Source organism: Protopterus annectens, chromosome 15.part0 (assembly GCF_019279795.1).
Source record: "Protopterus annectens isolate FY-2018-M chromosome 15.part0, PAN1.0, whole genome shotgun sequence".
Lineage (NCBI taxonomy): Eukaryota > Metazoa > Chordata > Ceratodontiformes > Protopteridae > Protopterus > Protopterus annectens.
The window spans coordinates 73,470,599-73,494,350 of NC_056749.1; the positions used below are offsets into that span (position 1 = coordinate 73,470,599).

At 39.8% G+C, this 23,752-nt stretch overlaps 1 protein-coding gene across 1 annotated transcript in view; it reads right to left on the reverse strand.

Annotated features, from left to right (window-relative positions):
* XPNPEP2 (X-prolyl aminopeptidase 2) overlaps positions 1-23,752 on the reverse strand; it is a 983,740-nt gene that overhangs the window by 651,797 nt on the left and 308,191 nt on the right. Inside the window, exon 5 of the mRNA XM_044057066.1 lies at positions 8,712-8,816. Coding sequence (XP_043913001.1) covers positions 8,712-8,816 — 105 coding nt within the window. The remainder of the gene's footprint in view (positions 1-8,711; positions 8,817-23,752) is intronic.

Sequence of the window (23,752 nt, forward strand, 5' to 3'; positions counted from 1 at the left end):
ATGCCCAACAGTGTTCATAGCTAGTACACAATAATAATAATCGTTCTGACCCAAAGGAAATAGCTGATATCCTAGCTAAAAAAATTAGTGCAATTTTTACTCCAGCCAGAGTCATAGCTATCCCACAGGTTCCATAATTCCAGCCACCCCTTTAATTACTATAGAACAAGTTCTCTCAACATTTTCAAAAACTAAGATGATTATCAGTGCAAAACATGGCCTTTCTGAACTCCTACTTAAACCCTTTAATCTAAGCCTCTCCAATGGTTACAGTCCTGAAGCTAGGAAAACAACTATCAAAATGCTGTTACATAAGAGTGACATAGACCCTGGTAACTACAGACCCATTAGTCTCACTAGCCACATATGTAAAGATGTGGAGCCCAATATCTCAGACTTCATTAATCTAGACATTGAAAGTCTCTCAACCCTGGACCCTCATTAATTTGGCTTTATCAAAGGAAGGTCCTGCCTGTCTAGACTCATTAATTTCTTTGAAAAAGTAACTGAAGCAGTTTACAGTGGTTATGCAGTGCATACAACAAATCCAGACTTGGCCAAGACCTTTGACACTATTCTCCATGCAAGATTATTGAAAGAGTTGTGAATCTCAAAATAAATCCTGATATTGTGTGATGGATAGCTAATTGACTGTCTGACAGAACCCATGCGGTTGGAGTAGCAGGTGCCACTTCTGAAGGCAAAACAGTTACCAGTGGTGTAACACAGGGCTCAGTTTAGGGCCTTCTCCTATTTGACATATATTTCTCAGACCATCAGGCTAGCACTTCTGACCTATGGTTAACTAAGTTTGCAGATGACTGTAAACTGGGTGTTATTATTAGATCTTCAACTGACTAATAATTGCTCTAACACAACTTAGACCATGTTAACAACTGGGACAAGGACAATGGTCTCAAATTAAATGTACAAAAACGTAGCATAATTCATTTTATTAATAAAACAGTTTCACTTACCACATAGGAGATACAACCCTCCAATCATAATTCTTATCATTTGACCATCATGTCTCCACAGTAGTTCATAAAGCCTTTAATCTGGCTCATCTAATCTCAAAAGGTATCTCCACTAGATCCAAAGAAGTCTTAATTTCCCTTTACTCACACCTTATCAGACCCATTATTGAATGTAGCACACCTTTTGGCGTGCATTTATCTAAATATACCACACAACTTGAGAGATCCCAGAGATTCATAACTAAAAAGATGAGTGGCCTCAAAATTCTTAGTTATCAGAAGATTCTGGCAGCCCTTTCTCTGTACTCAGTCTCCTACATGGAGATCTATGTCTAGCCTTTTGTGCCATGAAAGATCCAACTTATTTTGTTCTCCTATTCCTTTTCAGAACTAGTCAAATAGTCAATTAAAGGAACTAAACCTTTATCAGCAGATAAATAAAACATGCTGGCATGATAGAGCCATATTACAACATATCTCTCACATCTAAAACTAGCTACCACTACATGTCAGGCAGAGTAGCACCCCTGTCACCTTGAAGGTAAACCTAGATAACTGGATGGGTGGCTTCAAATTCTCCCCTGGTCTATCTTGCCTTGCCCTCCTTGAGGCAAGAGAGACATTTTGAATAAGGTTTTTTGGCTTGGCTTGAAATGGTCTGCAGACAGATTGCCTATTACTTACCTGTGAACCTAAAAAGTCTTGGAAATATTAGCAAAATAATCTGTAATGTTATAGCTTAATGTGAGGGTAAATTCATTTGTGTGAGGAGTTAAAACTCAGAAAGGTGGCACACAGGAGGAGGAGGAGAATTAGCAACAGCAAATTCAGAAGGGAACTTGGGGGGGGTAGTCATTTCAGGTGACCTAATGGTAAGTAAGTAATATGAAAGAAGAAAAATAAAACCTAGGAAAGCTGACATAGCAGTGACATACATTGAACAGGAATAGAAAGCAACAGACATTATCCCTGCCTATAGACTGTGGGCTTTGTATGAGAATTTAGTGGTTACGGCGAAAGATGAAAGCTAGAGTTATTAAAAAAGAAAACATCTATTATTTGGAGGGGTTAGGACAAAGCAGTCTTTTTCTACCTATGAACACCCCCAAATATACTTATAACAAACTGTGAGGATTTAGGAAGCATAGTCAGAAAACAAGGGCAGAAATTCTGAAGAGTTTATTTTTTCTGCAGGTTCCCATTTTACCATTTCACCTTAACCATTTATGTATTTTTTTATTTATTTTTTAAATGTAGAATAATGATCAAGCAATGACCAATTACAGGCTTTGAATGGATTGGCTACCCTAGCTGTTCCCTAATTGATGACATCCTGATGTAAAGAGGTATCTGTAATTCTGAATGCCACATCCTTTTAAGGGTACAAATATTACAATGGTGGTGATACAACATGGCTTATGAAAATAAGTTCATTGTTTTTTACTGAAATCAGAAAATGTACTGCCAAAATGGTGCATTTTTCCATGCAACTTATCTATGGTCCTTTGATTATATTCCTTGCATCAAAAGCCACACTAATTCTAAGATCCTGAATAGCTCCTCCAAGAGCATCTCGGGTATTGTTGAGAGAATGCATGTTTTTAGACAGTTTGGAGCAAGGAGCATTTGAAAAAGAAAAAACAGACTGATTACATTTTTTACAACGATTAACCGTTATTACTGTTATTATACTGGCTAAGCCAAAGCGGTTTTGTTAACTGAAGCTGATTTGATTGTGAAGATCCAGGTGCTGAGCAATCAACGTTATATACATGTCACTCCTGTGTTTTCTAGCATTTAAAGACCGTGAGATAACTTTTTCTTGTAAGCAGACTTTGCAGAAATCCCACCAGAGTTGCAGTTGAGATAGAACCTTGTTTGCCACGGTACATTCTCCTTGAATCTCCTCTTAGTGTGTTTCTTCTCAATACTTCATTGTCAAACTGTGTTACACCGATTTCTTGTTACTGTATGGGTAACTTTCCTAGCTTTCTTTTTCTGCCAATGCTGTACAACACAGTTTGACAGTGAAGTCCTAAGAATAAATGTGTGCTGGATTTGTTCGAGTTTAAGAGGTATCTGTTATAACAGTGACAGCTGAATAGAAACTCTCTCTCATCACAGTATGTGGAGTTTACAAGCAAATTATTCCCAGACAAAATGCCTCCATACAATAATTTTATGAGTCTCCTCCACATATTTGCTTTTGCTTCTATATAGCTAATGTAGTTATTTGATGCATTGCCATTGTCATTAACATTAGCAGCTACAAAGTGTGCGTAAGTAGAAAGAACCGGTGTAGGCAAATTAAGCTGCATTTTTTATTCCTGATTTGAAATGGGGATAAAGAACTTTATTTTTAAGTGAGAAAGAATGTATGCTATGGGTACACTGAAATGAAATGCTGCTGGGAGATTTATAGCAATTTTTAGGGCTTTGTTTTATGTGGAGTGCTTCACATAAATTATCACCATTTTGAATTGTTCAATAGTAAGCTATTATTTCTGTGGCACTGTGCATAGCTCAACAAGAATCAGGGAAAATCCAGAAATAAGTAGGGATACTTTTACAGTATTAATACTATTAACCCGAGGCACTGGCACAATAAGACAAATGTGAATTAATATTCATTTTCTCAAGTAAAAGATGTCTATAACTCTAATTATTATCATTAAGTCTGATGCACTATCATTTCTCCAAAACCCAGCAGTTTTAGGAGTGATTAAGAGGGACAGAGCAAATTCTGAGTCAAACACAGGGACAGTTGAGAGGTATGGCATTGTGGTGCATGTACCCGCACTAAAGTTTCATAGCATTTTTTTGGATATTGTGGTGAGTATTTTGCCTGTGGAGTCTGTCTCCAGTTAGTTGTGATAGACTTTGTCATCAGTCCCTCGGGTGTTTATGATGGATCACTGAATCTGATTCAGACGGCATAGCAATTTAATGGCATTAAACAGATTATCTGTCACAATTGGAATTTATTTCACACCAGTCAGGACTTTATAGAAATTGTAGGAATTGCACCAAAAATAATTTACCAGAAAGACATTACTTTTAAAAATATTTAGAGAGGAATTGTAAGGCCAGTACTAGGACAGGAGGTATGTATAAGTATGGATTCTGCTTGCAATGTAAGCATATTATGGAAGGTACTATGGTAAAAATACTCAATTATGGAAGGCATACACATAAAAAGAAGTACTCTTGTAGTCAGTAATTTACCTAGCCCTATGTGATTCATGACCAAGTTTTTACATTGGGAAGACTATTAATGCCCTTAGGACTAGGGTATATCAACATTTCTATAATATTAAAAACCAAGATCCCCAAAATGCTTTGGTTGTACAGGTCCTTAATAAAGAAGGCATAGTTTTTTTATTTACCATCTTAGAGTATGTAGTAATGGAAGACAGGGGAGGCCCTTTAAATCACTTTTTAGAACTGCAAGACTTGAGATGGCAGTTCAGAAATAATGCCACTGAACAACCAGGACTTAATAGTAATATCTCCATAAGCCCTATTCTTAGGCTTAGGGCAGAGGGATATATATATAGTACTATCTGATTTTATAACAGTAATAGTTTCAGATAGTTTCTTTATATATATATATATATATATATATATATATATATATATATATATATATATATATTTTTTTTTTTTTTTAATAATATTATGATGTATCTTTTTTTAAGGTTTGCATATTTTGCACAAAAATTTGTTTTTATATGTGTTTTAAAAGTTCTGAATGTTGATTTGTTTTTGCCTGGAAGGGGATGCATATGTATTACCATGAATTTGCACTGTTATGTTTCTAGTGGTGTATACCTTTTAGGTAATTGTCAATTAACACTAATGAATTTTAGGTGGGTATTTTAAGCTGGGTCAATACATATATATATGTGGTTACTGGATGTGTTTGTTATTCTGATGAAGTTTTTTATTTTAAAAACAAAAGCACTCAATAAACACTGTTGGTGGATCCTGGTGTGCTACTTCTCTTTGTTAATAAATTAATAGTAATTGGTGTTAGACTTGTTTAATGACATCCTAGTAGACTCAATGTAGCATAACTGGGTAGAGAGATTCAATTAGGAAAGATGTAGCAGGATGGAAGAAAGAAGGGGAAAAAGGTATGGAAACTCCTATTTCATCAGTATATAACTGACTAGCCTGCAGAAATAGCAAGTAATCTAAGTGATACTGTCATGTAGGAAACATGAATGTGATGCACGTTTAAACAGGGACTGTTTTAGCTGGGATCTAAATTTTGTGTTGAGCTTGTTTTTTTTTTCTTTTGAAGTAATACTTGTTATGGGACAAGAGAGAGTTCTGAGTGTAAAGAAAAGTGAAACAGAAGTACGGAAGTGAAACTCCGCCCTTAAGTGCGGAGTTTGACTTCCATACTTCTTAGAAAGAATGAGTGAATAATCACACACACACACACACACACACACACACACACACATACACACAAACATACACACACACAGTCAAACACACACACAAACATACACACAAACAATTTCGGAACGAGTGGTCTCCTTGCAGAAGTAGTAACCTCAAAGTTCTGAAAAAGCTACAAGTTTAACATGACTAAGTAAACTCTGCATTGTTTGTTTTGCATACTGATAAGTTATTGGGACGATTGTGTCCACAACAAAGTGACTTTTGGGAAGGCTGTGTCCACAACAAAATGACTTTTTAGCAAAGATGGTTTGCACCTTGGACTTGTTTGGAACTGTTTTCATTCTCAGTTGTATGGTTGGAATTGTATACTATTACAGTTCCCTCTATGACTAACCCATTCAGTGTCAGATGGAGTGTTAAATTCAGAATTTGGTCTTGTTCTTCCTTAAATTACATAAAGAGTACAAAAATGTAGATATCAGTTCTTGTGACTCAGTCGAATCTGTCCAATCAGAACAAGGAGGAGGGGAGAGACACAACTCTATAGGAGAGAAGAGAGAACCAGGTGACAAAGGCAAAACAGTGCAATCATACTTTGGCCACCAGGGTGGACTTTGCCCTTTTCCCCAGTACAGTGCGATCTCGGAGTTGGTATATTAAGTAAGGGGTGGGGGGAGAAGCCCCCCACTTGCATGGATTTAATTTGCTTCCATTTGTGTGTGTGTGTGTGTGTGTGTGTGTGTGTGTGTGTGTGTGTGTGTGTGTGTGTGTGTGTGTGTGTGTCCTAGTGGCCAAGTGGTGGTTAGTTTCTCTGTAACAAATATTCGAGATTCATTGCTTTAGTTTATTAAGTTTTTGGTGGCATCGTGTCACGTTTTTGACATTCAGGTAAGTGTAAATTAGATGAAACAAAGAAGACCTATATTATATATAGCTGACTCATTAAACTTCACTGTTTCTTCATAAATAATTATTTGCTTACAAAAACTAACTTAAATTTACTATGGTACTCGCTGTAGTTATATCGCCTTCACTGGGACTATGCTAGGTTATCACATTGTTTATGTCAGCTATACTACTTTAAAGGACTGTGGTTTGGCATGGGCAAACTACGTCTTCCATGTCTGGCCTAAAACAATTGGGACTGTCTGTAAATTTGTGGTGTGCTGGACAGGAATTACCCATTTCTACTACCACAGCCATAGCACAGTCATGTGCGACTGAATGTATACTGAATCTATACTGCTGTCTGTACAGACAAGATATCAGAGCATCTTAAGGTGATCTTTATACTGCCCCCAGATCCAGTGTTCTACTTTCTTATCCCCCACCTCCACCATGGTAGTCAACTTAGCATGCTGTCCCCCCTGCTTTTGCAGATTCCTAAATCTGCCACCGGTTAAGACAGTAAGAGAAGGACAATAAAAGCAGTATATGATTTGCTGCAAAAGCGATCTGAAAAGTAGCTCTAGAACGTTAATGTGTATAATCCTGTGGAAATGATCTACAGTGGGAGTTTAACAGGAACATTTAAGAACCTAAAATGAGGGCCACATTATTTGAGTAGGATATATGAGGAAGCCTTCTATATGCTGTCACAGGGTCAAAATCTGTGACAAAATGCAAGAATGTATGGTAAAGTCATAAGACTTCGTTTGGGGGAAGATGAAAAAAGCAATCTGCTGTTACAGGTCTGAAGCTTATTTGACTTATAGGAAAACAGGCAGACTGCTTAGAACAAATAGTTGTTAATTGCCATCTGAATCTATTTTATACTATATGCATTTTTTTATACTTTGTACAATATATCTGCACATTCTGTATTATACCCAAAAAAGCTGCATTATAAGTAGATGCTGATGCATAGGGGCTGTCTTTGTTAAAAGGGAATGCATATTCATTAAGCATCTCTATTTATATGTGTTCTTATATCAGGGAGTGTGTGTTTGTCCCTTTAAATGCTGTGTGTGGCTGCCAGAACTTGTGTGCTCTGTCCCACTACATGGCTCCTAACTATCATGGTCTGTATTGCCGTTTTTTTGTTTGCTTTCCTCCTGTCAGGGCCAGTGCTGTTGTCCATATGCATGCTGTCAGCTTGGCATTGTATGTGTTGCTGTGTGCGCTCATGCCATTTGCCTCTCAAGGCCTATGCCACTGTTCATTTAACTGTCCCCTGTCTGTCAAGTGGATTGCTGGCCTCTGTTTACAAGTTGTTCGTCTGTCAGAACCTGTGCTGTTTTCTTTTTGCCTGCAATCTATCCATCTATCTATCTATCTATCTATCTATCTATCTATCTATCTATCTATCTATCTATCTATCTATCTATCTATCTATCTATCTATCTGCCTGTCTATCTATCTGTCTATCTATCTGTATATCTGTATGTCTGTCTGTCTATCTGTCTGTCTATCTATCTGTCTATCTATCTATCTATCTATGTCTGTCTGTCTATCTATCTAGCTATCTATCTGTCTATCTATCTGTATATCTGTATGTCTGTCTGTCTATCTGTCTGTCTATCTATCTGTCTATCTATCTATCTATCTATCTATCTATCTATCTATCTATCTATCTATCTGTCTATCTATCTGCCTGTCTATCTATGTCTATCTATCTATCTAGCTATCTATCTGTCTATCTGTCTGTCTATCTATCTGTCTATCTGGCTATCTATCTGCCTATCTATCTGTCTATCTATCTGCCTGTCTATCTATGTCTGTCTATCTATCTATCTATCTATCTATCTATCTATCTATCTATCTATCTGCCTGTCTATCTATCTGTCTATCTATCTGTATATCTGTATGTATGTCTGTCTATCTGTCTGTCTATCTATCTGTCTATCTATCTATATATCTATCTATGTCTGTCTATCTATCTATCTATCTATCTATCTATCTATCTATCTATCTATGTCTGTCTGTCTATCTATCTATCTGTGAAGGTATGACGTAGTCTCTTTGCATTTAGTCCATTTATCAAGATCTCTGCTGATGATGATGAGGAGAGCTGAATGTCTGAATTGCCACGTAAAATTTGTGCCTCATATTGCATCAAATACTTTGTTACATCACGTGAATTACAATATGTAGCTCTATAAAATATAACTTTTGTATTTTAAGAGCAATATCAGTAAAGTACAGTTGATAAGAAACAGTGCTTCAGAGGAATGTAATTTCAGGAGGTTTTTTGTTCTGCGGACTCCAGTTGAGGTAATCACCAAGACTGTGAAGACTCTCAGCCATCTGCACTTTTTCTTTGGACTAACTGTTTTATGTGTCAACAGGCTTTAGTAAACTGCAAGATGGCAAACTACTTACGCTGTCTCTCCAGGTCCCAGTTGCAATCCAGCTCTCTCTCTGCTTGTACCCAGTACCTGCTATCTGTGAAGAGTACGGCCTTGTCATGTGTCACAACCGCAGTGCCTGAAATGACAAAGAGGAGTGAGCCAAAATATAATTACCTCTTATTATGCTACGTCAGGGCAAAGACAAATTTAGTGACACTTATAACCCTTGTATGAAAGTACAGTTGTACAAGATACTAATATTAGACCTATTAGCATGTTAATGTCTTCATTACAATCTTTATCATTTGGGTGTACACAAGAATGTTGGTCCTTGACAAGGTTTTTACTGCCATGTCTTGCTTCCTGATACACTGGCTGTGCTTCCACTCACTGCACTATAAAGGCATTAGACAGATATACAGAAGCTAAAATCCGCAGTTTTCATAGCCAATGTACTAAAAAAGAAAATTTGTTTTCTACACATTATGGAAATGAGATATGGACCATCATCCCACATTCATTAAACAGTAATACGGAGCATCATCCCACATTCATTAAACAGTGATATGGAGCATCATCCCACATTCATTGAACAGCAATATGCACATCTTAGATTCAGTTCTGTCCCCCATTGCAGTCAAGATAACAAAAAGAACCACCCGCCTCAGGAATTGTTCATTATGCAAACATGGTGACAATAGAAGGACATGACAATGTATGTTATGACAATCATTGCCTACAGATTGCAAGACTACCCAGTGGTATAAGAATAGTCATTGTTTTGTCAGCACTGTTCTACAAGTGTACATCACATTTAGTATAGCTGCAAGTCTTTTTTCTTTTTCTTAGAAATCTTACAGATATATTCCTTACCGCAGCAGTACACAAGGACTGGATGACATCCAACAAATCATGGGATGGAGAGATGGAGCTAATATACTGAAAACATAAATAGATCAACCCGGAGTATATGTCTTTCATTACAGTGAGCATTCAAGGCAGCTGCATCATATAATTTCTGTTTATGTTTTAGCATAGCTTGTATCACATGGAAAGCTCAATGTACTGTACATCCAAAGACAGTGTGGAGACCCCAGATAATATCTCTTGGAAGAATGCAGGTAGAAATTCCCGTACACATTTGGGCATAGAAACCAGCTTGTAATGTTTAAGGGAAGTGTTCACCGCAGACCAAGCTGATGCTTCGTAGATACTGACAGCTGGCAACCCTCAACAAAGAAACATACAGATCATGTCTGGAGCTCTGATGTGTTCTTGAAGACATTTGACTACAGCATCTTAACTAAAGTACCACAAGCTGCAATACAGATGGAAACTATTCACTTGCCCATGAAATCATCACATTTATGCTGAGCAAAGTAGGCAAAGCTGATTAGATACCCCAAATTATTTGTTTCTATAAATATAAGCAAAAACATATCTTTTGGGGTTCATAATGCAGACAATCTGCTCACCAGCATTCTAAGCCTGAGAATAAAGGAAAATGGGCAGGAACTCTTATTAAATCAATGGCTAGTGAAGAGTGACAGACTGCCGAGGGTACCTTGGTGATGGGGTTCTGATTGGTGGCCCTGGCACTGCTGGAGCCTTGGTGGAACGGGATATCAGGGGGTTCACACACAGTCAAAGTAACATGAGGCAGTGCTGTTTACTGCTTGTATGCAAGGGAATACATCACTCATGCTGTAGTGGGAGGCAGGGAGAAATACCCATTGTGGAAGTGATGGGGCATCACTTTGGCCACTTCTTTCACTATCTTTCTCTTTTCTGGGTAACTGTGGATATTAGTGGACAATAAATGCTCAGACTGTCCCAAATGGCTGTCTAAATTATGGACTCTCCTGGGTTAACCCGCACTCTGGTGATGGTGAATGAATAGGTTGATTTGCTGTTCAGGGCCTGGTGACTGAGGCAAGGGTAAAGAGTGCAGCAACAAAAAAGCCCAAAGGATGGAGTGGTAAGAAGGACAAACTAGTCCTTGTGGAAAAACCATGTAGAGATATGAAGTCATAAGTGCCTGACCCTCTGATACTTATTTGATGGAAGCCAGGGACAGGAAAAAAGCAGACTGTAAATGGAGATTCAAGTCATTTTCTCACATATAACATCTAAGTCTCACAATTATAGGATCACCTTTGTAGGAGGATTAAGGTGAAGAACCTCTCTAAATAACATTTTAGTTGTATATAAAGTCATAAGAGGCTGCTGGCTTTACTGGAAGAATAAAAAAGATTCAAGAAAAGCAAGTGAAACAGGTATTCAACCACAATGGGGAACTGACACCTGAAGAGAAATTGTTATCCTTCTTATACCACATCACTTCCATTTTGACAAGAAATATTTCCTCGTAAGTTTCTTAACCTCTTGTATGAATTTAAGCTATCCACCAGATGAAAAAATTGTAAGCATGGCTGCAACACCCAAGTCTCTTGCAGGAACAGAGTTTTCACTGTAATACAAAGGCTGAGGATTTGAGCTGTACTGTGCAGTAAAATAGAGAACTTGGCCAGTGAGTACCAAAGTCAAGGAAACCTTTTCTTGTCCGGGAAGGAAGGAAGGAAAGGCAAGCCAAATCTTCTCTCAAATATTGTGGTGCCCACACATTTGGAAGATAAGCATTTGGCATGAATGCAAACATGTTCAGTTCTGCAGGACGCTGCATGAAATCACATGGAAGAAAGTAGCTGAAATGTTTCTATACTGAGCTTCTCCTTATGGCCCATACATTTTGAAGAGAAACACTGATATGTCATTGTATTCTTTTCCCGTTGGAAAATGAAACAACAATAACTGAAGGACCATAGGCAAGGCTAACAGATGGCTGCATGACGATCCTATAAAGCTGACCAGTTTCTAAAATATGAATACTGAAATCGGTGACCCAGAAAACTCCGAAAAAAAATGAAGAAAGTGTCAGCCAACCGCCCACTTCCACATTGTATGTACCAGCTCCGTGGCACACTGCAGTGTAAAAGGAAAAAATCCCTGGAAAGGGCTTCACCAACTCGCATAACACAGCACATTGTGGTGAAACTCCTCAATCTACATTTTCAAACTAGCCACTTGTCCACCAATGCAGTGATGACCGGTAAGTCTACCATGTTGTCATGTTTATGTAATGCCTGGAACAAGACAGTTTTGCATGCCCTGGCTGCTTCTATCACTAGGAAACTCTCCTTCATACCAACATGCAATATAATCTGCAAAGTGAACTAGATGACATGGACTGAGCAGAACTCCAGGAGAAGCTTCATATGATGTCTGATCAATCTGTTATTAGAACCTGGAATAGCAATAATAGAAGACCCTACCATGGTATAGCTGAAAGGAAACAACACCCTGTTACAGGCTATCTATCACAAGAGGAGTGGTTTCTGGCCCAGAAATTGTAGTTATTAGCCGTTTGGGCAGTTTTTCCATCTTTTTCAACTTTTCTGGTTTAAAAGCCCGCATTCGCACTTGTTTCACACCTTTCCTGTAACTAGTCTAGTCCAGATACAGATTTGCTGTATCCAGGACTGTTTGTAAGCTTCTGAGCCCCCACCCCCAAGCCTTTCTGTGTTGGAGGGAAGCCTTCTAGCTTGTCAGTGGGAGTGGTAAGCACTAGGTAGCCTATCTACCACAAGAGGAGTGGTTTCTGGCCCAGAAATTGTAGTTTATTGGCCATTTGGGCAGTTTTTCCATCTCTTTCAACTTTCTGGTTTAAAAGCCCGTGTTTGTGCTTTTCCTGCCTTTCCTGTAACTAGTCTAGTCCAGATACAGATTTGCTGTATCCAGGACTTCTGAGCCCCCCCAAGCCTTTCTGTGTTGGAGGGAAGCCTTCTAGCTTATCAGTGGGAGTTGTAAGCACTAGGTAGCCTATCTACCACAAGATTAGTGGTTTCTGGCCCAGAAATTGTAGTTTATTGGCCATTTGGGCAGTTTTTCCATCTCTTTCAACTTCTGGTTTAAAAGCCCGCGTTTGCACTTGTTTACCACCTTTCCTGTAACTAGTCTTGTCCAGATACAGACGTGCTGTACCCAGGACTGTTTGCAAGTTTCTGAGTGGTGTCAAAGTCTGCTCTTCAATTTTTCCCTTAGATCTACTAGATCTCTCCTGGCCTGCACTTTTACTAGCTTATTAGTCTAGCACTTTACCAGACTTCTTGTAGCAGTTACTGTAGCACACAAAAGTGGTACCAGCACAAAACATTCTACAAGGAAACAGCTCCAGTACTTATTATTAATGCCCACCCCTCCAGGCATGTCTAAAGGTCAGTTCCCTGTGCTTTCTCCTATTAACCTGGTGAACTTGGGGATCCTGAGGCAATGTAGCAACTGCCTCATGTACACCAACAACCCTCTCCTCTTACCTCCCAATACTCAGACTTGTAAGAGATGCACTTATATATCCAAACTGGAAGCCACGCACTCTCTAGCCAAGACCGGAATAGCTGGTCAAGAAGAGAAGGTCAACACTTGCACCACACCACATGGAACACATAGCAATCCAGAACACACACCAGCACTGCCTTTACATAAAAATACAAACCACACACCCACCTTTGCGGAGGCTCTCAATAAAAATCTACCCAAACAGCAGAGACCTTCAAGGCTCAAATGCACTCGACCACCACAACACAGCACTAATCACGAGACACATAACTCTCCTAAACAGTGTGCCGCTCAACCAAAGCCCCTAAGGCAAAACAGCATGCCCAGCACACTAGTCATAGGTGACTCAATAGTGAGGCACACTGATGTCCCACTCACTAGGTTTAATAAGGAGAAAGTAACAGTCAGCTGCTTGTCAGGTGCCAGGATCCACCACATAATGCATGCACTCAAGTCCCTCAGCAACAGGTACAAATATGACTATGTCATTGTACATGTGGGTGTGAATGACCTGAGATGTACCTCCCTGGACTACATGAAAAGAGACATAAAGGAGCTCTCAGATTATGTAGCCCAGGCAGATATGACCCTAGCCCTGAGCAGCATCCTACCATCACCCAGAATGATACCACAGTGCAAGCAGAAAATTATTGATTTCAACAATTGGCTAAGTTTCTAGTGTAATTCTTAGGGGATCCAGTATCTGTCTGCCTGGGATGACATGATTGACAGACCTCAATGCTTTGCCAGAGATGGCCTGCATCTGTCACCCCTGGGCTTTTGCATACTGGCCAAGGCTTTTGCCACCCCTACAGTGCCTTTTTTAGGCCGTTTTCCAAAGACCAAATTACCACTGTAACACGTACAACCAAATGCAATCTCAACGCTAGAAGTTTAAATCTCAAAATGCTCTCATTGAAGCACTCCTAAAATGGAGAACATCAACATTTGTGCTGTAACAGAGACCTGGTTCAAGGCAGCACAAAGCACCCTTGCACTACCATGCTATAACTCATTCCACACCTTTCAGCCCCAGAACTTGGACCAAAGCTCCAAAGGCGGTGGTGTTTTCGTATTCATAAAGGATGTGCACACCACCAGACTGGTAGCCAAACATAACACATCAGAGATACTTCAGGTGGGTAAGAGCGATTCAGGTAGTAGCCTACTATAGGTCCCCAACCATGTCCCAAGACTAACACACCACGTTCCTAAGCACCCTGGAGAATATTAGGGTTCAACCTACTACTCTCATACTGGGTGTTTTCAACTACCCCTCCATTAACTGGGAAAACTACTCATGTACCAAGACACTTATACAACGTTTCCTGGAATTCATTAATTCCAATGCCCTGGACCAGCTCGTTCTTACCCCCACTAGAGGTAGCAACATCCTTGACTTGGTCATTACTAATATGGGTGACCGCTGCTCTACACCAATAGTCAACTTCTCCCTGGTCAGATCAGACCACAAACTAATCTCCTTGGAAATCCACATCCCTCCCACCCCACCCCCTGCAAAGGTAGCCAATATGAAAAACTTCTCCAAAGCTAACTTTGGGCTCCTAAAAACAGAGATGGCTAACTTCATGGCACCCATGCAAATGGAGAATAGTTGCATGACTGCCAAACCATACACCAATGCACTGTACAAACATGTACACAAATGCATGGATCTCGCCATACCCAATAGAACCAAGATGCTCTCCTCCAAAAAAGGAAGCCAGTCTGGTGGTCCCCTGCCACAAACAAATTCTACAACAGAAGGAGGAAACTGATACAGAATAAGGTGAAGTCCCAAGACTGGAAAAACTTCCTTATCAGCCGCAACAAAAAGTTGAGATCCCTCATCAAATCCTCTAAAGCTAGCTATGAAAACAGAATTGCAGCAGATAATAAAGACAACCAAAAGACCTTCTATAGTTATGTGAAGAACCATCATGGCAATACCCAGATTTGCTCTGAGCTACTGCACAATGGTACCTCCTATACCGAGCCAAAAGATATTGCCAATGTACTGGCTGACAGATTCAGTGCCAACTTTACCCCTCTATCCCCCACCAATGGACCAATCACAATACCAGTAGATTGCCAGGCACCCAGTATTACTGCTGCACAGGTTAAAACAGCACTGTCCAAGGCCAAGAATACACCTTCTATGGGACCTGACAATATCCCTGGCTGTGTTCTACATGAACTACAGAGTGAACTGGCACCTCACCTGTGTGCCCTGTTCAATCACAGCCTCACCTCAAGCTTTGTACCTACCAAATGGCACACTGCTACAGTCATCCCTCTCGACAGATTACAGACCCTGGGAACTATTGCCCCATTAGCCTGACGAGTCTGATATGAAAAGCTATTGAACGCATCATCATGGACTTAATAAACATGGATGTAGGGAACCTCCGGATCCCACACAGTTTGGTTTTGTGAAGGGTAGATCATGCCTGCTCAACTTGGTCAAATTCTTTGAGTCAGTCATCAGAGCTGTGGATGAAGGCAAGGTGGTTCATACAGCCTACCTTGATCTGGCCAAGGCCTTTGACACCATTCTCCACTCAGGAATCATAGAAAAACTTACTAAGCTAGGCATCAACCCCTATATCACTAGGTGGGTTGCAAACTGGCTCACAGGTAGAACCCACAGTATAAAAGTAGTTGACTCCAAGTCAGACTGCCAACCAGTCATGAGTGGAGTCCCACACGGTTCAGTCCTGGGTCCTCTCCTGCTTGGTATCTACTTCTCTAATGTCCAGGCCAACACGAAGGGATTCACCCTTCTGCATTTTTTGGCTGTTGAATGAAATGCTTTATATGTTTTTATCAATTAAATATTTTTTGTATTTATACAATGAGCTTTGAGCTGCATTTTCTGGTGTGGCTTTAAGGGGTCTTGTTAATTCCTAATTGTTTTTGCATGCTAATTGGCTGCTTTCCTGTTTAAAAGTACGACAGTTTGGATTTTTATTTGTCTGATGAAGCAGCTGCTGCTGTGAAAGTGCTTGTTGTTTGTTCAACTGTTTGTTCTGGGATTAAATTCTTGAATTTTACTGCTGTGTTCTGCTGCCTCCTTTGACTGTGATATTGTACACACCTACACTGAGATGGCACGACTGAGAAGGAAAGAGGAAATATCCACCGCTGCTGAAAGTTGTTTCTTCCTCTTTTATTAAGTCTATTAACATTCTCTGGAATTGTTGTTGAGAGACTGGCACATTGCCAAGAACAGAAGTGAAAACTGGTAATCCATGATATATGAAGGCCAAAGGGTTGCAGATTAGGCAAAGGTCAAATATACCCACAGAGACAGAAAAAATTCCAGACTCTGACTACCAATGCTAAACACCACACATAAATTTATCGATATAAAAAATAAAAAGGTTAGCGCTTTCACAGCAACAAAATACCACTTCTTCAGACCATTTCAGAACCTAGGAAGTCATCTTATATAGAAATTTAAAAATATAATTCACCAATCCATGTTACTAAATATTGACTGAACATCCAATCAGATACCATCCAGAAACAGCATATTTTACATATTGTGACAGTTCTAGAATCAGGGTAACAACCAATAAAAATATATGAGTCCATTCATACACCAGTAAAACTCACTGTTGTCATGAATATGCAGTAACAAAATGTGTCGGAGGGAGAAACTAGCTAACAACAAATAAACAAACGGTGTTCTCTTCAAAATCCAATTGCAAAACAGGTGCTGACACTTCATTTAAATATATACCTGTATATGTAATTTACTACAATCAGGTCAAAATAATATATTGGAAGTTGGCACAATGGTTAATGTTTCAGCCCCACAGATTCAAGAGGCAGGGTGCAACACCCACACAAAACAACAATTTCTATTGGTTTAGCATCAGTTAAAATTCTAGCTAAATAAATCAACTAAACACACATTTTTGAGCATCTCAGTAACAAGTGGAGCGCCGCACCCACAAAGTCCACAGGTGCAGAGATACAGTACCCCACCCAGTATCATACGCACCAAAACTGGAAATTCTTCAGTAGAATAAAAGGACTGGGGGTTTGTTCTAATCCTTGTGGATCTTAGGAAGAGCATAGATTATTGGTATTGTTTGATGTTCTATACAGAAGTATTCAAAAAGATCTCCCATGATCAGCCCTGTTAACAATAGATCATGTACAAAAATGTATTCTATCAATCAACCCATCTACTGTAAGTAGTAAGAGATTTGGTTGAATACAGTTTATATGTGCCATGATTTTGCACTTATATGCTGTATACTATTTTTATAGTTTAGTTGTAATAGTTTTAAGGCAATTGATATGGTCTATTTAGTCTATTTTGTGTATATCTATCTATCTTTTTTGTTGTTGTGTCTTTCAGCTTTTCCCAGTTAGGGGTCACCTCAGCGGAACTCCGGTCACTAATGATTGGCAGCAGATTTTTACGTGCCAAGTTGCTGGCTCTGACTCACAACCTTCAATGAAGGTATGCCCATTCATGCATGTCTCCACACAGAAGACGCTCTAGCTGAATATCGAACAGGACAACGTCTTACTGCGAGGTGACAATGCTACCGCAGCACCACCACCGCTGGCTATATATATATCTAAGGATTAAAGTCACTAAATAATGACATGCATTTGAGTTTCAGACTTCATATCCTTCAGAAAATGCATGCTAAAACAAATCATTTTATTCTAGCAACTGCCCAGGTTTGTGAGAGCAATATTTAAAATGTGTCCCTATTAATTGTCCCCCCGTTATGTCAGGCTTTGTCCAGATTTCTTGCTGTAAGAGGTTGAGAAATATGATTCTATATCAAATGTTTTATATATTAATATATGGATTCACTTCAGAAGCTCGAAATACTGAAATCTTGAATTTCTGTATCTCGAGCCCAAGAAGTGGAATCCACAAAATAACGAAAACTAAAAACCACGAAATTCAAAACCTCGAATACCAGAAGTTTTGAATTTTGCAGTTTTACTACACACACACACACACACACACACACACACACACACCATCCTCCACACAAACACACACAATCACTCTACTACATGAAAGCAAGCCCGCCTGCACCCCCCCACACCGCCTACTTAAATATTCTCACTCCGAGGTCGCACTACATACAAACACACACAAAACACCACCACACAAGCTACTTTCTCTTCGCACACACACATCACAGCAACAAAACACACTGACAAACACCACAGCCCCTACCCAAACCCCTTAACACACACACTTACCCGAATACATAACCATAGCGGATCTTTAGAAGCATGAAATTCCAAACCTTCGGTATTCAAGGTTTTGAATTTCGTGCTTCTAAACCTTTGCTATTATGTGGATTCAGCTTCTTGGGCTTGAAATACTGAAATTCGAGATTTCAGTATTTCGAGCTTCTGAACGGAACCCATATATATATATATATATATATATATATATATATATATATATATATATATATATATAAAACATTTGATATAGAATCATATTTCTCAACCTCTTACAGCAAGAAATCTGGACAAAGCCTGACATAATGGGGGGACAATTAATAGGGACACATTTTAAATATTGCTCTCACAAACCTGGGCAGTTGCTAGAATAAAAGGATTTGTTTTAGCATGCATTTTCTGAAGGATATGAAGTCTGAAACTCAAATGCATGTCATTATTTAGTGATTTTAATCCTTAGATCATTTATTTTACATTTGTTAATTGGGAAAGTCTGAGTTGGAATGTAGCCAGTTTATAGCAGAGGCCCAGGGAGAAACATTCTAGATATACATCTTTGAGCACCCATAGGAAACCCATACGAATGCAGGGAGGACATGCAGACTTTGCACAGAAGGCACACCAGTCAGGAATCAAACTGGAAAACCTCTTGCTGTGAGGCGACAACCCTACTGCTGCAACACTATGCCATTCTAGTGATTTGTCAAATAACATGATCTTTATGAGGAACAGACCAAAAATATGAGGCAAAAATCTAAACATTCTGTGAAAATCTGTACAGTTGACAGGTATGAATAGAATTCCTATTTTATAGATTTTTTTTATTAATAGGGGTTACTTTTACTCTACTGAAGAATTCTGGTACATACGATACTGGGTGGGGTGGTGTATCTCTGGCCTGTGGGCTTTGGGGGTGCAGCATTCCACTTGTTACTGTGATGCTCAAAAATGTGCGTTTAGTTGTTTTATTTAGCTAGAGTTTTAACTGATGCTAAAGCAATAGAAATAGTTGCTTTGTGCAGGTGTTGAACTCTGCACCTTGTATCAGTGGGCTGAGACATTAACCATTGTGCCAATTTTCAATATGATCTTTTGACCTGATTGTATATTTAAATGAAGTGTCAACAGCTGTTTTGCTATTGGATTTTGAAGAGAACACCGATTGTTCAGTAAAATGTCAATACATTTACATGGGGTGTTTAGCCGTGGTGTCAGAGCCTGAAAGTTTTTCAATCCATTACAAATCTCAGAAATCTTCTGTAGGCCTTGTATTCTGACACAGGCTAATGTGCAGTCTTCAAATTCAGATAGACCATCTATGCCTATTCAGGCAGAAGCAGGAGTGCTTGAATAGTGACTGCCATAAAGACCTTCACTTAGAGGTAGCAAATGCATCTGAATACCTTTGGAAATCTTTGATGGAAGGGCTTGTTGTAAGAATCTTGAATTGTTTCCCCAAAATGTCTTCCTCCACCAGATCTGCTACCAGTTTTAGTGGTTTACTTTATGTCTCTGGTCAACATTACTCCTAAGGTTAATGTGACACACACACACACACACACACACACACACACACACACACACACACACACACACACACACACACACACACACACACACACACACACACACACACACACACACACACACACACACACACACACACACACACACACACACACACACACAAACTCACACACACACACACACACACACACACACACACACACACACACACACACACACACACACACACACACACACACACACACACACACACACACACACACACACACACACACAGACACACACACACACACACACACACACACACACACACACACACACACACACACACACACACACACACACACACACACAGACACACACACTCACACACACACACACACACACACACACACACACACACACACACACACACACACACACACACACACACAGATACAGTGTGAAGTGTTACTTAGTAGCCCTTGAAATTTTACTTGACCCAGTGCTAGTATATTTGCCCAGGCTCCACAAGAAGCTACCAGTGTAGTCCAGTAGCTTCTCTTGTTTGCGGAAGGGAAAGTCAGTACTGGTCTGTCACTGCTACTCTCACACTCTGGCCTTTCCAATGCTAGAGTTGTTAACTAAGTCCGCAGTCATCTGGGTCACTGTTTCTGTCTACAACACAGAGTTAGCAAAGCTATTTTCTACTTTGTCCCCAAAATGTCTGCTACAGACTAGAGAATCCTCAAAATAGGGCAAATAACCTCAGTAAAAAGGAAGGAAGAAGAGAGAATCTCTGGTGAAAAGGTCCATTGGAAAGGTTATTTGAAAAAAATCACTATTGCCTAAAAAAGAGGTGTATTTCCAAAAAACTTGGTTGTCTTCTGAGATTCCCCACCCAAGTGAGGGTAAACAATAAAGTTGGTCTCTAGGTGGCTGACCTATAAGTAATGTTAGTTGATCAGAGGACTTTACACTAGAAAACAAAAGGTTTTTAATATATCCCAGAGGTAAATCATGTGTCTTTGGTGGAAATAGAAATAATTAGACAAATTATTCCTATTTTTCTCCTGGAACACCAAATTGGAAGGGTATCCATTTTAAGACAAAATGAAACACCAAAAGATTAGTATTAGATAGCACAGTTAAAATGGCTGCCTGAACCCAAAGTTTGGTACAGTGCCTAAAGACATGTGGTTAAAATAGTGTTTGCAGGTAGCAAAAAAAACCCAGTAGCAGAGATGAGTGAGCAGGAAGAAAAGAAGGACCAGATGCTTGTAGTTCAAAGTGGAGCAGCTGTGAATTTTGTTAAAAAGGTAATCACATTAGGCTAGGATGTGAGCTCTGTGGTGCAGAAATAAACATCAAGCAGAAGTGGGAAGCCTACACTGGAAGCTACAAGATATGGAAAAGTAATAAATCTGACCTATAGGACAAGATTCACAGAATACAAGAACTAACAGACAAAAGGACTGAGAAAGGATGGATGATATTGAAGAGTAACACCAGGATAACTGAAATACACCAGTGACTGATCAATAGTGAACTGGAGCAATCTGCACTGTTGCTATTATATGAGAAGTTTCTGATTGCAGGAAATCATGAAATGCTAACAGAGAGGATATGCAGAGTTGGACAGCAGCAAGCAAAAGCAGAAGGCTGACCTACGTATGTTTTGGAATGTTTACAACCCTTTAATGTAAAAAATGAAAAAAAAGGCAAGCAAAAATACTTATGTCATTACATCTGAGTGACGCCTCCAGGTGCATCTGCAGTTAACTCCTACTGATGCCTCTAGGCGTCAAATATTACTTGCTCGAATTTGCATTAATAATTCCAAAACCATGCTATGTACAAGGTTTTAAAAGATTTCATCTTAAAGCGTACACAATAGCAAACTCAACTGCATTAATATTTGACCTCTGTCTAGTGCAGGTAAAGACATATTAACTGTCATTTTTATAATATTAATTTACATAGATATAATTTTCACATTTTTCTAAATATCTCAACAACCAAGTAACACAGACAGAATTCCTTAGCCTCAGGTGAAGGCTCTCAGTTAGATGAATAAAATGCTGCTGACAGTATGTGTGTAACTTGAGTGGATGCGAAGATATAGGTTCATAGGTTCATAGGATGGTACTAGGCTATCTGCCCGAAGGCATTTATAAGCCTAGCCAGAACGTGTTGGCTTTTGACTCCCCCTTAGATTAGTTCCCTGTGCCTATGTCCAGCAGAGCCACTGAAGTGATCCCCGAGGTAAACTTTCTGTTTCCCATCCACTTGTCAAGGTTTCTTTTGAAATGTGTTAGCAAGGAGCTCTGCCTAATGTAGATTGGGATCTTGTTCCAAAGCATGGGAAGTCTCTGGGACAGGAATCTATCCCTCCAGCACGTCCTATTTATTGTTGTGGTGAGGTTTAGATCCCTAGAGCATGTGGCTTGAGGGGATAAGGTTTTCTTTAGGTGAAGCATGTCCATCAATTCTGGGTTGGACATGGCCTTGTATGTCAGGCAGAGATCACCTCTGAGTAGGCGGTATGCAACCGAGTACAACTGGAGTTTCTTCAGTAAAGCTGCATAGGGCATCTATTTGAGGCCAATGATCCTCTTGGCGAGATACTTCTGTGGTCTTCCAGCTGTTGCAGGTGTCTTGTAAGGTACATCCCAAATGAGGCGTTGTACTCTATGATGGGTCTGATGAGTGATGAGTAGAGGGGCACAATGAGCTCTTTTGATCTGGATGCGAACCCTTTTGTGATTTTGCTGGGTCACGTAGAAGGATTTTCTAACCACTTTGGCAATGTGATTATCAAAGGTGAGATTACTATCTACGTGGGTCCCCAGATCCCTTATTACGTCTTCCGTATTTAGGGTACTACCACCTATGTGGTAGTTTGTGGGTACTTTGTTTTTTCCAAAGAGGATGACTATGCACTTTTTGGCATTTAGCTTGAGGCCATGATTTTGACACCAGGTATCCGTCTCAGTGAAACCCTTTTGGAGGATGTCTGTGTCAGCTGGAGAGTCAGTTATAGCCCCTAGTTTGCAGTTGTCTGCGAACTTGGTCAGCCATAGTCCTCCTGTGCTTGCCTGTACCTCTGAGATGTATATGCCGAACAGGAGGGGTCCTAGGACTGAGCCCTGGGAAATGCCACTTGTAACCAGTTTAGAGTTGGCCCTAGCTCCCACAACTCTCACCATGTGGGTTCTGTCCGTGAGCCAGTTGGCAACCCATCTTGTAATGTAGGGGTTCATGTTCAGGCTGGTGAGCTTGTCTATAATACCAGAATGGGAATGGTGTCGAAGGCTTTAGCGAGGTCTAGGTAGGCTGTGTGTACCACCTTTCCCTCGTCTATAGCCTTGGTAACTGTCTCAAAGAAGTCCAACAGATTTAGGAGGCATGATCTGCTCTTAACAAAGACAAACTGGGTAGGGTCCAGTGTTTGGAGGTTCCCAATGTCTCTGTTAATGAGTTCCATGATGATGTGCTCCATAGCCTTGCAGAACAAGCTAGTCAGGCTTATAGGGCAATAGTTCCCGGGGTCTGTTGTGGCTCCACCTTTGTGGAGCGGAATAACCATTGCTGTGTGCCACTCTATGGGTATGTAACCTGCTGAGAGGCGTTGTTTGAATATTCTAAGTTGTTTACAAAATATTACAAACAAAATAGTTACTGTTAGTAGAAGCAGAGCCCAAAAAACAATTATAATGCAAAAACAGGTATAGAGCCCCTTAGAGGCAAGAGGCTCAAAATCCAGGCTGAGAGTGCCTTCAACGAAATAGCAGTAGATAAAACAGCAAAAAAGTCCACAAATATGCGTTCCAGGTACCAATTTATTAACAGGAGACACAAGCGCTTTCACAATGCTTCATCAGGTGTAACTCTTCCATGGAAAATACACACCTTATATACTCATCATAATTAGTCTCA